The 14235-nt window shown below is 44.8% G+C and overlaps 1 protein-coding gene across 1 annotated transcript in view; it reads right to left on the bottom strand.

Annotated features, from left to right (window-relative positions):
* The window catches only part of strc1 (stereocilin 1), a 31490-nt gene extending 17700 nt beyond the window's left edge, over window positions 1–13790 (bottom strand). Inside the window, exons 1-10 of the mRNA XM_061670507.1 lie at window positions 12589–13790; window positions 12473–12497; window positions 10630–11968; window positions 9749–10549; window positions 8784–8849; window positions 8575–8685; window positions 8272–8426; window positions 7478–7664; window positions 1075–1190; window positions 158–287 (exon numbers count right to left, since the gene is read on the bottom strand). Of these exons, the coding sequence (XP_061526491.1) occupies window positions 158–287; window positions 1075–1190; window positions 7478–7664; window positions 8272–8426; window positions 8575–8685; window positions 8784–8849; window positions 9749–10549; window positions 10630–11968; window positions 12473–12497; window positions 12589–13267 (3609 nt within the window). The 5' untranslated portion in view covers window positions 13268–13790. The remainder of the gene's footprint in view (window positions 1–157; window positions 288–1074; window positions 1191–7477; window positions 7665–8271; window positions 8427–8574; window positions 8686–8783; window positions 8850–9748; window positions 10550–10629; window positions 11969–12472; window positions 12498–12588) is intronic.
* Between the last annotated feature and the right edge of the window lie 445 nt (window positions 13791–14235).

Here is a 14235-nt window from a genome sequence, read left to right as displayed (position 1 = left end):
CTCATTCAGTATGATGAGAAAGTGTGTCAAAATGTTTGAATGCACTGCAAGGAGGACAACTGAATACAGTTTATAAAAAACAAAAACAAAAAAACGCATTAACAACACAGATTAGTGAGGGCAGCCCAAATCCACTGGCTCTCTGGCTTGTGCTTACCAAGTGACTCGGTAGGGTGAGTCTGTTGTGACTACAGTTCATGATGACTTCCCAGATTACCCTAAAGGCCTCGCTGCCTTTGTAGGCCAGGAGGTCACTTGGCTCTGCCAGGCACGAGAGACTCCCCAGCCTAAATTCACAGACACAGTCAACAGCCTAATCCTGATAGAAAATGATAATGGTTATAACATTTGGAAGAATTCATTTACCAATAACAATAATAATATTTTGTAAACTCTCGAGCCACAACATGAGGTACACTAGCACAATCTAATGACATCTGATGCAAAAGCTAGAGCAAAAATTCATCTACAGTGAAAGATGTATCAATTTAATAATATGGTTATTATTTAGTTGTATTGTATTATTGTAAAATTGTAAACACATATATTGCTTTATCTACACCATCACAGTGGGCAAAGCACTTTACAAAGCCTCACATTCACCCACTCACGCACACATTAGGGTTCAGTGTCTTGCCCAAGGACACTTCAACATGCGGACAGTCAAAGTCAGGATTTGAACCAGGGAGGTTACTGGTAACTGGACGACCCGCTCTACCTACTGAGCCACAGCTTCCCATTGTATGAGTGTGTTTCTAATGTTGCACACCTCTCATTAAGCTAATGTAAGCAAAAACCTCATGATACACTGCAGGTCTACACCAAGTAAGACTACAACCACAAGAATAAATAAATTGTTAAATTAATACCTTTCTGACAGTGTCAATCAAAACTGACATTGTAATCTCTAAAAGGGCAGAGTTTTGGATGAATCTGTTGTGGTACCCCATTAATTGTCTGGTGAGTGTAAAGCACACCACATGCAACATTTGAACTAAAGATAAATACAATGAGCCATGTCAAGAAGTCATGCGTTGATAGAAAGTGTTGCAGTTGTCTCTGCAGTTACCTGACCTGATGAAGTCGTGAGCAGTCAAGTTTTTGTAGGTGCCAATGATGCTCTGTGCCACAAATTCCTGCTTCAAGGAAGTCAGGTTGTTTTGTTGCAATACATCCAGTCCATCTAATAGCTAAGGAAAAACATAATTATTGTAAACTAGAGTGGCACACAGGAGAGAACAGGCCTCCACCAAGACCCAACAATCCGAATATGCATTTATTGTATGGTTTCATAGATACCCACCGCCAACAAGTGGTGGGCATGCATTTTGTCCCTAGGTTTCATGTATTATTCATGAAAAATTGTGGGTTTATTTTGGTAATGTTAACAATGGCTATCGGCAGTGGTGTCTTTAGACCTATTTTAGGGGGGCTTCAATAAAGACTTCAGCCCTCCTAAAAGGAGTACCTCGCCAATTGGCATTTCATGGCTTGCACAAGCCCCAGGGTTGGGGGCTTGTGCGTATGGGCCAGTCCCGGGTGGCTGCATTGGCAGCGCTGTATTTTACTTTTGGCTGAGACATCAATGGGTGGGTGTTGGGTTGATTGGGTTATTTCCGCACGCATTGCCTTTTGGTTTGTGAGTTTGATATTGGTGCTGGTTGTGGGGGGCCCCAGGTTGGGTGTTCATTTGGGTCTGTGCCGCGGGCTGCTGGGAGGGTACGTGGTTTTGTCGCCCCCTTATTTGAGCCATGAGGGTTTCTTTGGCTCGGCTCCCCCAGGGGGGTCGGGGGTCGTTTGGGGCCGGGGCTGGTGTCGCTCTGATTCGGGCGATGTCCAGCCCTTCTCCGTGGTCTGACGATCGGTCGGACCGGACTCCCAGGAGTTCTCACACTGTACATACTGCGCACTTGGGCACACTCATACCTCATTCAGGGTCACCTGGAAGACTGGCAACAGGTATGGGGCGGGCACCAGGTTGGGTGTTGGCAGTTCTGTGCTGAGCGGTGTGTGTGGGGGTGGGCCGGTTGACTTGGTACTCATTCGTTGGTGTTTCGACTGGGGATTGGATGTAGCATTGTTGAGGTGGTTATTTGGGGCTGTTTCATCGCGTCGGGTGTGTGGGTTTTGCCTTGGCTTCCCGTTTTGGGCTTGTGGCCTTTTTTTGGGGGGGCATATTGGCGCAGGGGGTGGCTTCGCACAGGCGCAGATGATTATTATTATTTATTATTTGTAACTTTTATTGTATTTATTTATTTTTAATGTATTTATTTAGTTTATATTTTTCTTTGGATGGAGCCGGGCGCTCTGGGGCGTTGCCTCCTTTCCCGATTTTCACCGTTGGGGCGTGGGGTTGTAATTTGGTGTGCTGTGGGACGTCGTCTGTGTGGGCTTTGTCCCGGTTCATTGTGGTGTGGGGTTGCTGCGTTGGGGTTTTGGCTCTGTGTTGAGATTTTCCTCTTTCTGTCGTCGGCGCTTGCGTTAGTTTGGGGACTGGAGTGGGCGCTTGGGCACCGTCAGTGTGGGGGTGGAGCCGGCTGTTTGCCCTGTAGGCTGTCTTGGTGTTGGCATGGACGTGTTCTGCGGTTTCGGCCACCTGGTTAACTGGGAGTTGGCTTCGCTGGGGCTCCGTGCGGTGTGGGCTGGGGCTCGGTGCGCCTTGGGGGCCGCGTGTTGTGGAGGACTCCTTTGCGCGGTATGATTGTGTTCCGTGTATTGTGCTGTGCGAGTGGTCATTGATTTTGACAGGGTTGTGGTGCGGTTTTGTTTGCATCCGCCACCGTTGGGCACGTCTTCTAATGCGCTTTTTCTTCATTGCCGCTTCTTCTTCTTCGGGGTGAGCGGGCTCTGGATGTCGGGGCTGGGGCTGGAGTTTTTGGGTTTGGTCGTTTCCGGGGTGGCCAGGGCGTCAGTCCCGGTTGCGGTCGTTTCTCGATGCCCAGCCCTACTCATGAAAAGGCACTGAGCTATGAACGTTTTTTTTTTTTTTTTTTTTTTGGCTGGTGGCCGGCTCCTGCGCTGGGCCCTGTTGGTGTCTGGGGTCCCCATGCTGTCCGTAGGTGTGGGGGTGGTGGGTTCGCTGGGTTGGGGGGTGGTGGGTCGGGCGTGGGGGGGCGGTGGCCCTGTGCCCTTGCCCCTCCCCATTGGGACTGGTCGGGGCGCTTCAATCGGGCTTGGGACCTCCCTGGGTCCTGGATGGTCGGTGTTGTCCCCTCGGTTGGGTCTCCTGGTGGACGGGTTCCCTGACTCGCTATTAATGGCAACTGTTTGAACTCGTTATAAGTATAAAAGACACTTGTCCACAACCTCAAACAGTCACATTCCAAACTTTACCATGGCCAAGACCAAAGAGCTGTCAAAGGACACCAGAAACTAAATTGTAGACCTGCATCAATCAGGCTGGCAAGATTGAATCTGTAATAGGTAAGCATCTTAGTGTGAAGAAATCAACTGGGGGAGAAATTATGAGAAAATGGAAGACATACAAGACCACTGATGATCTCCCTTGATCTGGGGCTACACGCAAGATCTCAACCCGTGGGGTCAAAGTGATCACAAGAACGGTGAGCAAAAATCCCAGAACCACACGGGGGACCTAGTGAAAGACGTGCAGAGAGCTGGGACTAAAGTAACAAAGGCTACCAGCAGTAACACACTATGCCGCCAGGGACTCAAATCCTGCAGTGCCAGATGTGTCTCCCTGCTTAAGCCAGTATATGTCGAGACCTGTCTGAAAAAAAACTCAACTTGTCGTGTTAAGAGGAGAAAGAATGCTGAGTTGCAAACAACGAACACCATATCCACTGTGAAGCATGTGGGTGGAAACATCATGTTTTGGGGCTGTTTTTCTGCAAAGAGACCAAGACGACTGGATCCGTGTAAAGGAAATAATGAATGGGGCCATGTATCGTGAGATTTTGAGTGAAAACCTCCTTCCATCAGCAACGGCATTGAAGATGAAACGTGGCTGGGTCTTTCAGCATGACAATGAACCCAAACACACTGCCCGGGCAACAAAGGAGTGGCTTCGTAAGAATCATTTCAAGGTCCTGGAGTGGCCTAGCCAGTCTCCAGCTCTCAACCCCACAGAAAATGTTTTGAGGGAGTTGAAAATCTGTGTTGCCCAGCGACAGCCCCAAAACATCACTGCTCTAGAGGAGATCTGCATGGAGGAATCGGCCAAAATACCAGCAACAGTGTGTGAAAGAAAACCTTGTGAAGACTTACAGAAAACAGTTTGTATTGGCTTATTATTACAATAATAAGCCAACGCTTGTATTAGAAATAGATAATTTTACATTTTCTTCCACTTATCCGAGGTCAGGTCGTGGGGGCAGTAGCTTTAGCAGGGAAGTCAAGACTTCCCTCTCCCCAGCCACTTCATCCAGCTCCTCCAGGGGGATCCAGAGGCGTTCCCAGGCCAGTCACTATACACAATTTTGATGGTGGACTGCTTCCCCCTCCTGAGACACCAGATGTTGGACCAGAATTTCCTCAAAGCTGTCCGGAAGTAATCTCCATGGCCTCATCGAACTCCTCCCACGGCCGGGTTTTTGCCTCAGGCAACTTCCCCCATCATCAGTCAACTCACCGCCAGGTGGTGCTCAGTTGACAGCTCTGCCCCTCTCTTCACCAGAGTGTCCAAGTCATATGGCCGCAAGTCCGATGACACGACCACAAAGTCGATCATCGAACTGCGATTGGGGGGTGGGGGGGGGCATTCCTCCCAATCACGCCCTTCCAGGGCTCACTGTCATTGCCCACGTGAGCACTGAAGTCCCCCAGCAGAACAATGGAGTCCCCAGCGGGAGCGCTCTCCAGCACCCCCTCCAAGGACTCCAAACTGCTATCTGGTGCATAGGCACAAATAACAGTCAAGACCCGTCCCCCTCACCCGAAGGTGGAGGGAGGCTACCCTCTCGTCCACCATTGTGAACCCCAATGTACAGGCGCTGGGCCAGGGAGTGGGCGCAATAGGTATACCCACACCTGCTTGGTGCCTCTCACCGTGGGTAACTCCAGAGTGGAAGAGAGTCCAACCCCTCTCAAGGAGGACTGGTACCAGAGCCCAAGCCGTGTGTGGAGGCGAGCCCGACTATATCTAGTTGGAAATTCTCAACCTCACACATCAGCTCAGGCTCCTTTCCTGCCAGAGAGGTGACATTCCACATCCCTAGAGCCAGCTTCTGTAGCCGGGGATCGGATCGCCAAGGGGATCGGATCGCTTTTGGCCACCGCCCAGCTCACACTGCACTCGACCCCTAAGGCCCCTCCCACAGGTGGTGAGCCCATGGGAAGGGGGACCCACGTTACCCTTCCGGGCCGTGCCGGCCGGGCCCCATGGGTGCAGGCCAAGCCACCAGGCGCTCGCGTTCGAGCCCCACCTCCAGGCCTTCCTCCAGAGAGAAGCCCCGGTGGCCAGCGTCCGGGCAAGGGAAAACACGATACAATAATTTTTCTCATCATTTTTGGAGCCGTGCTTTGTTTGGTCCCTCACCTCGGACCTGTTTGCCATGGATGACCCTGTCAGGGGCATAAAGCCCCAGGCAACTTAGCTCCTAGGATCATTGGGAGACACAAACCCCTCCACCACAATAAGGTGACGGCTCAAAGGACTAATAATAATAATAAGCCGGCACGGTGGATGACTGGTTAGCACATCTGCCTCACAGTGCTGAGGACTGGGGTTCAAATTCCGGCCTCGCCTGTGTGGAGTGTGCATGTTCTCCCCGTGCCTGTGTGGGTTTTCTCCGGGTACTCCGCTTTCCTCCCACATCCCAAAAACATGTGTGGTAGGTTGATTGACGACTCTAAATTACTGTGAATGGTTGTTCGTTTATATGTGCCCTGCGATTGGCTGGTGATCAGTTCAGGGTGTACCCCGCCTCTCGGATGGAATAATAATAATGTTAATAATCACTCCTCCACCCATATTGAACTATAGATATTGGGACGGTTGATTACAGAGAGTAACAAGGGAGTGACATCTACTGGAAATTAGTCTATAGGATGTTACAAAATAAAGCCATTGGTGATTCAGTCCAGGAAACAACATGGATACGAAATATGAAACAATTCAGTCAATGTAGATCGTAAAAGGCTTCTTTACCTTGACATTTTATTTAGGAGCGGAATGTTTAGAAAGTGTAGAGCCAAGGCAAATTAACCTGTCCCAGATATTTACAAAACAACTTTAATATTACTTTATTGTTTAATTTAAAATGAATTGAGTACTATTTATCTCCAACCATTTTCATCACATACACATTCAAAATATAAATCTGCGACTTCAAAAGTATCTAGGAGCAAACGTCATGTCAGTAGCCTCTATATTGCTCGGTTATTAATTATTTCAATGCATCTTGAAGGGGAATGATTCACAGTCTTACACTCATGTCACTCGAGAAAGACACTCCTCAGTGTCTGAGTCACAACCGAGTGACAGACAGATTTGTCACCCTTAAAAGCAGACAGCATTTATTGATGCTTCCACCCACCAAGTGAATAGCAATTGCAGCTGTTCATTTGATTTTGATTTCATTGTTTACTCCTCAATGGGAAATTATTCTCGGTAATTTTTTTATCATTGACGGGCTTGGCTGACTTTGTGACAACACAGTGACCTTTTTTGCATAGAGTTTTGCATACAATGTAACAATGTGTGCATATGTTTTTCTTTTTTGTGGTTAATGTAAACATACTTACTGTGTTTGTGTACTGTATTAAAAAACAGACTGAAATAACTAAAAATCTAACGGTGACTTTGAACTTTGACTCAGTATTGTATTGCTTTAAAATCTGTCCAAAAACTTTAAAAAAAAAAACATTTCTGAGTCTTCGTTCGCTGTTTGTGAAATTTTGTGCTTGCACGCTACATTCACTCATATCCTGTGCATCTCATGGGGGCTAACCCCCCCACGCCCATTCGTAAAACCTGATCACAACCCTGGCGATCAGCATCATCAGTTAAGGGGTTATCTTTCTACACCTGGTCCATCACTCACTGATTCAAAACGTTTAGAGGAAGTCTGTTTTTTTTTTTTTTTTTACTCTGTACATCTATCCAAACCAACCAACAAATAAACAAACAGTGATTAAAAAATAACCTCCTTGCTGGAGGTAATCACAGTCATGTCTAAAAATTGTTTGTTCCACTGACTTGACACCATAGAATTTGAGTCCCTGAAAAAACTTCATTAAAAAAAAATAAAATAAATAAATAAATAAAATCATACTTTTTTCATCCGTCCATCCATTTTCTATACCGCTTATCGACTCGGATTGCTGCTATTTTTTCAAAATATGTAAGTATTTGAGACAAACTGTATATATACTGAATACATGTGTCGATTTCTTTCACAATGAACCGCAAACTCAATCCTGGGGATCACAAAGGTTGTCCCTCCTGCGACAGGTATAGCACTTCTGACAAGTGTCATGTTTCCCAGTGTGGTGTTGCAGATCAGAAGACTGTTACCTGAGCAGGGGAGAGGTGTTGGAAGTTGTGAAAGGGCAGGTGAGCGATCACATTTCCATTGTCCCTGATGAGTGACTGACGAGCTTCAATTATGTTAGAAGGGGGTAAAACCTTGCTGTACCACAATCCAAAGGCTCGCTGCTGATTCACAGACATATGGCCCAAGTTGCTGTTTATGGTTTTTCTCCTGGAAAACATAACATATGTATTTTAATTTTTACAACTATGAGACATTAATTGATAGAGCACATTTTTAATGCATTGATTTCAAAATTGGAAATTCTGAAAATCAGCACCAGATAATCCCCAAAAGTGGAAACTGATCATGACAATAAAGCAGGTAAGTATAAATAGATTGTGGTTTGCAGTACTGTATAATTTTACTGAATGATACTGAGAGGTGTTATTGTTACTTTATTTACCTACATGGGGCAACGTGACCATTTATTAATTTAGAACATAGAAACAGCTCTCACTATGCTGCAGTGATGTTCCTACAGTCACATTAATAAAAAACAGCAGTTCAGGGTGTACCCTGTCTCTCGCCCAGAGTGTGCTGGGATTGGCTCCAGCATGTCCTTGTTTTCCTATGAAGAAGGATTTTTGTTGCATTCATACGTTTTACATTTGGTGCTGATCCAAAAACCATTGTTTATTGTTGTGTTGACATAGGTCTGCACGCTATTCTTATTTGCGTGCTTGGTTCATCTGAATATAGGTTGAATAGAAATGTCACAAATGATATCAATATGTCAGTGTGCAGCTTAGTGGTAAGTAAACATGGCTTCTCATACACATCAAGGTTGTTTTGCAGGGAAGGCAAAGTGATGATATCAACGGGACTGGCCACCTCCAAAAGGGGAGCCAGCTCTGAAAAGAGACTTCCATCCTTTGCAAGATGGCTCTGGAACAGCACGGATGTCAAGGTGGAAAGGTACTTGTCCGTCAGCTGGCAAAACACAAGCAACATCGATTGTAAATCAACACGAGTGGGACATCTTACACCATGACAATATTAGCACTATAATATAAAATAAATACATGTAACCAAAACAATGCTGAACAAGGTTACGGCGTATGGGTGACAATATAATCACCTTCAGTGTATGCTTGTTTGTTGTATAGTATTGGAGGATCAGCCTGACAGTTGTGATGTGAGCAGCACTCAGCACTGACTTTAGGCTGGCCAATGGTATGCTGAAGTATTCCTACAAACACAAAAAGGAAGAAATTGAGTCAAAACTACCCTTAAACATATGGCCAGAAAGAAGGAATGCATAATTCAACCTGTAGCTAATATGTGTACCTTAATAATGAGAGATTCATTACTGGTTCCAACTCGGGATGTCTGCATCAAGCTGGTTAGTACTGTCTGCAAAGGAGAACATCACAGTCCACCACACAGTGAGGCAGTTGAGATCACGGCAACGTTATACTGCACCAACCTGCCAGATTTTGTGTAGCAACATGAAATGTTAGCGTGTAAGCCTGATAACGTAAACCTAAAAGATGAGGTATCAATCCGCCTCAGTTGCCAATGCCTATACGAGACACCAGTCGAAATAATTATTGGAACCAACATTTTGAAACACATTATTGGCAGAATGGTGCCATGGCATCAGCAGAAATGCTAAACCAATGAGGTTAGTTGGACATCCCAATACTGTTCACAGCCTGTAGCAGTGTAGCGGGTACAGTATACTGTATTTGCATGGTATCTGGGGATTGACTTGCTGTAAGATTAATCAGCAAAATAGTGCTTAATTAATTTCTGTGTTCAGCATTTCAGCTTAGTGACAACAGTCAAACTGTCCACTATAAAAGGTTCTTGGGGGGATATTGTGATAGCTGTTCATACACAGAAAAATGATAAAGCAACTAGATTATTAAATAGAAGTGCATAGCACTTACTAAGCACCCAATCGGATTTCTCTGTTGTCATCCTCTATGCTGTTCAAGCATATACTGTATATGCTGTGATGTATACAGTATTAACCATCAGTAGTACTTAATTGATTTGGTTTTTGTTTGTTGCATTTTTGCTCTCTGACAGACTCAGCATTCACACACTTTGTAAAAACAACAAGTGTAATTTCTCTTTTACGCATGGATTTATTTTTCATACTATCCACAATTGAAAAATATAGCGACTGCAAACTCACAAAATCTGAAAGTACCAACCAATTCAACTTCTGTTTGTTGGTAAAAGGCAATGTTGGTTCTGAATAACTTCAGCAATATACGTAAATTATGAAACAGTGACAGTCTTACCCCAAAACACTGCAGCAAGACCCTCTTTTTGTCAAAGTTTTTCTCCCTCTCGAGATAACGAACTACAGACTCTAGGACATTAATCCGTATGTTTTTGGTGACATGCAGTGAAGTGTTCTGGATCTCCTCTATTGCTAGCAAGACCACAACAGAAGTGGTGACTGCTTGCTCCAACACCGCAGCTGTAGATGGAGTCACCAGATGCCCCACCCTGGACCTCAGATTGTCTGCCCAGCAGTGTATAATCATGTGCATGACCATGTCCTGGCTTGCCCCAGGATGGCAGGCTGCTGTGAAGTCAACGGGACAGGTCCAGTTGAAGTGCCTGACCAATTGTTTGGCCAAGCAAAGGTCCTCAGAGGTTTTGTTACTTGTGGTAGTGCGGTTGGTGTAGGTTGCACACACAGTGCTCACCCACATGCTAGAGGGCTCATGTTCAAACACGTAGAGAAGGCCAGGATTGGCGCAGATAGATGTGACAAAGTTGAAATGATCATGCTCCCAGCAGAGAGTCAAGAGCACTGTATTCGGAACGGATATACTCCAGGTGGAATACTGGCACTGCTCTGCAGGGTTGAATCCTATCCCATCTCCTTCATTCTCTTCATCTTCACCCAGATTTGAATGGTTGGCACAGTACTTAATCAACCAAGTGTTGTCTCGGTTAGCCACCAGGTTCTGCAGGACTGTCTCATTGGAGCAGATTTTGGAGGTGAAATTTTTTGGGTCCCTTTCAGCACAAAGAGATAACTCAGTCATGTCAACAGCGATGGGGCGAGTCCATTCGGAATACTTGCACACCTAAAGAAAAGAAAGACATGATGAAACTCATTCTAGTCATACTATATGGTTGAATGGATTGCTACAGATCAAATACACACCTGTGGTATACCCTCTATTTCCTCAATTTCTTTGTCTGCGCACACAGCTTTTAGCCATTTGTTTTGAGGGTTCTGGAAGAGCTTTTTCAACAAAGCTGTCTCACGGCAGACATTCTTCTGAAAAGTAAGCTGGTCATGCTGCCAACATAGTCCGACCACTGAATCGTCCACCAGCCGATTGATCCAGGAGTGGTAGTCGCACCAGTCCAAAATACGAAAAGGTTCTGGAGCCGGAGTGGATGGAAAAATAAAAGCAGTGCTGCAGTGATCCTCAAGCCAGACATTGTCCTTATTATGTAAGAGCCTATTAAGAAAGGTTCTGTTGGCGCAAACCTTCTCTGCGAAATCTGTGGGATCATTGCGAATGCACTGTGCCAAAACATCTCTTGTAATCTGGATCACATCTTGCCACTCTGAGAAGTGACAAGATTGTGACAAAGGTGGAGCCGACCCAGGAAATGGTGGTGGAATTGGCACAATGGTGCAGTTTGGCATGAACCTCACATTTTCTGGATTGGAGAATAACAATATGAAAAAGCCAGTGTGCTCACAGATAAGTTTTGTAAGTCTTGGACTGTCCAGGCTCATACAGAACCCCAGAAGGTGTGGCTCTACTGAAATTGTAGGTTGATCAATCCACTGTTGGTAGACACAGAACTGACCTACCAGGTAGCTGTGGTCTGCTGTGGAATTTGCACAGTATCCATACAACCAACTGTTCATCTGGTCTGAAACCAACTTCTTCATCAGTAAAGCATTATTACACACATGCCTCACAAACTCCTCCCGTTCGTTGTCGCTACACAGAGAGACAAGGATACCATCCACCACCTGGTTTTCTAACCAGCTGTTGTAGTTGCAGACAAGCTGTTGGAGGTTGGGGGCTTCTCTGGCTTTTCGGTGAGGTGCCGGGGAGGTATGTGGGATGCTAACAGGAAAGGTACGCGTGTCTCCAACACTGCAGTCTGATGACTTTCTGAGAAGTGGGGACACCAGTGCTTGAATAACATAGCACATATTGCTCCATACCAGCTCGACCTGCCGGACACTGAGCGAGCTGAGCGCCTGACACAAGACAAGCACGGATGTGGACATTCGTGTTCTCGAACCATAAAGAATTTCAGCACAAAGTGTATCATTGAGCTCAGACAGATTTTGGCAATCACATCGGAGCAGCATATCAATGTCTGCCTGTTGAAGAATGTGTCTGAAGTTGGGAGGATTCTGGCATTCTGGACCTAGATATGTGCACACAGACTGTTCTGGAGTCATGAGGATGTCCAAAAGGATGTCAATGAATGAGTTGGTGAAGGACCAGCTGACATTATGGTTCATTCCCCTAAACAAGAGAGATGCAACAGATTCACTATATAGTGGTATAAAAAGTAAAAAGAGCATACAATGTTCGTGAATTGCACCCAAAATAGTTGTCTAAAATGCTCCCTTTAATTAATTTGATGTGTTTATTATTGTGGCTGCAGTTTGTTGCTGTAGTGAGCAAGGGAATCATGCGATAGGTGTTTGAAAAATTAATTACCTTTAGCTACATTACATGAAATAGTTGTATCATGTAGTGCAGTTTGTATATTTAAACTCAACCAACGAAGGAAGTTATATTTGTCTCTGTTTGTAGATATATTACTGGTGTGTTACTAGCAGAAGTGAAAAACTATTGAAACTATTCCAACAAAATTTGTGGAAGTACCCATAATATTTTGGTGTAAATCAAGTACTTGTTTTTATTTACATAAAGGCATAATCTTTGATAGATTTGATTTCAGAATACTGTATAGATCAAGTGTCAGGTGAATGCATATTTTAGGGAAATGTACTCATCACTCACCATATTATGAGTTGCTTGAGGTTTCCTGAAGTGATGGGGGGAAAAAAAGGTATCATCAAGAATGAGTTACACGTTAGTGAAAATATTGCCCAAATCATACTGATAGATTTGTTTACCTTGCTCACAGCTCTCTCTTTCATTTAGAGATGGAATTTTTATTCCAAACTGCAATGCGACTTTGACATAGTCCATTGGTACTTGGATTAATGTCGCCATGATGTTGGAGACATAAGTAACAGCTGCATTCCCCAAAGTCCCAGATCGAGGCAAACTTTTAAAAATGGTTAAAAAGGTCTGCTGTAAAATGGTCAATATTGTAGCTGCTGATTCTCCCACCCTGAGGTAAGCGCTCACCAATCTGCTATGATCTGCCTCTGCTGCATCGTTCAGGGGAGCACACGTCTGGGATCTCAGGGATGATAAGAACATCAGCAGCGGTTGGCGCAATTCCAGAGAAACTGTCTTTGTGAGCTCTGCTTCCACTCCACAATCATGCCTCTCAGATAAAATGCAAACTAAAGTTTTTAGGTCATCCATGAACCCCTCTCTTAGCAGTGGTTGGAAGACAGAGTAGATGTCTCTCAAAACACCATAATAAGCATTCAAACCCATGGAGGAAGTGTCAGGGCTGAGAGTATTTTTATTTTCACCAGATAAGTAATGAATCTGATTGATAACTCTCCGGATGTCTGCTTCTAAACTGGTGGTCCGGCTCAACTTTCGTTGTATTAGTCTGGGTTGTAAACTCACTTGATTGGCATCACTTAAGATCCCTGGGAAAAGATAAGGAAACATTTGTCTACAAAATTGGTAATGACTCGCTAATCTGGACAGATGATAGGTCACCACAAATGTTTTAAATATATATCTTGTACGGGGAGCATAATTTACACACAGCGACACCTAGCGCAGCACAGAATCGGGCAAAGTGTTTCTAATCTTTGGTTAGGCTTTGATCATTTATTGTTCACTTGTTCCATATTTGTCTTTTTTGAGTTGTTGGTTGCAATTTTGCATGTGGAGAGCCATATCTTCAGCACTGTATATTTTGTGTGATGTCAGCGTCAATGTTTTATTTGGAGTGTTCCTGTGCCATTAAACAAGGGAAAGTGTACCTATATGCTGTGGCTGGCGAGGGCATGCACGATATCCAATCGAGGCCGCTATCAAAATGTGTACACTTTACAAGTTAAATGGCTTAAATAACAGTTCAACTGAGACGCAACCCTTTGTCTATCTAGAATACACTGAAATCTTGGCTGTACTCACCTAATATGACGTAGACTGTGAAAGCAGCCCGCATTGTTCAGAAGTGAGCACCAACAAAAGAAAAGAAAAAAAAAAAAAAAAAAAACACACTGAAAACTTTGCTTTATCCTCTAGAATGAGCGTTCAAACTGCAAAAATAGGAACTTTAACGGTAAACTCATGCGACAAAGTCCGGTTGAGATGTTTGACTTCCATTAATGTGGGGGCTCCTCTCCTGATGCGGACCGAGCTGCAACTCTACACCTGCCCCAAAAAGCTGTGGAATTAAAGAGGACACTCGCGCACGGCAAACTGGTTGAAAAAGAAGACTGGTGCGAATTGAGGACCACCGTGAAACACAAGCGGGATTTGGGCAGTAAGACATGATGAAATATTAACGCGTAATGTTGACTGAAGTCGTGACATGGGAAACCCGAGTCCTGCCAAGGGACACCAACCAGCCTGGCTGCAGGACTGACATGACATCTGCCTCAAGCCCTTCATGATGAGAGGAA

The sequence above is a fragment of the Phycodurus eques genome, chromosome 2 (assembly GCF_024500275.1).
Source record: "Phycodurus eques isolate BA_2022a chromosome 2, UOR_Pequ_1.1, whole genome shotgun sequence".
NCBI classification, from domain to species: Eukaryota; Metazoa; Chordata; class Actinopteri; order Syngnathiformes; family Syngnathidae; genus Phycodurus; species Phycodurus eques.
The sequence above is the reverse complement of the archived record's forward strand: the minus strand, read 5'-3'. Positions and strand labels throughout refer to the sequence as shown.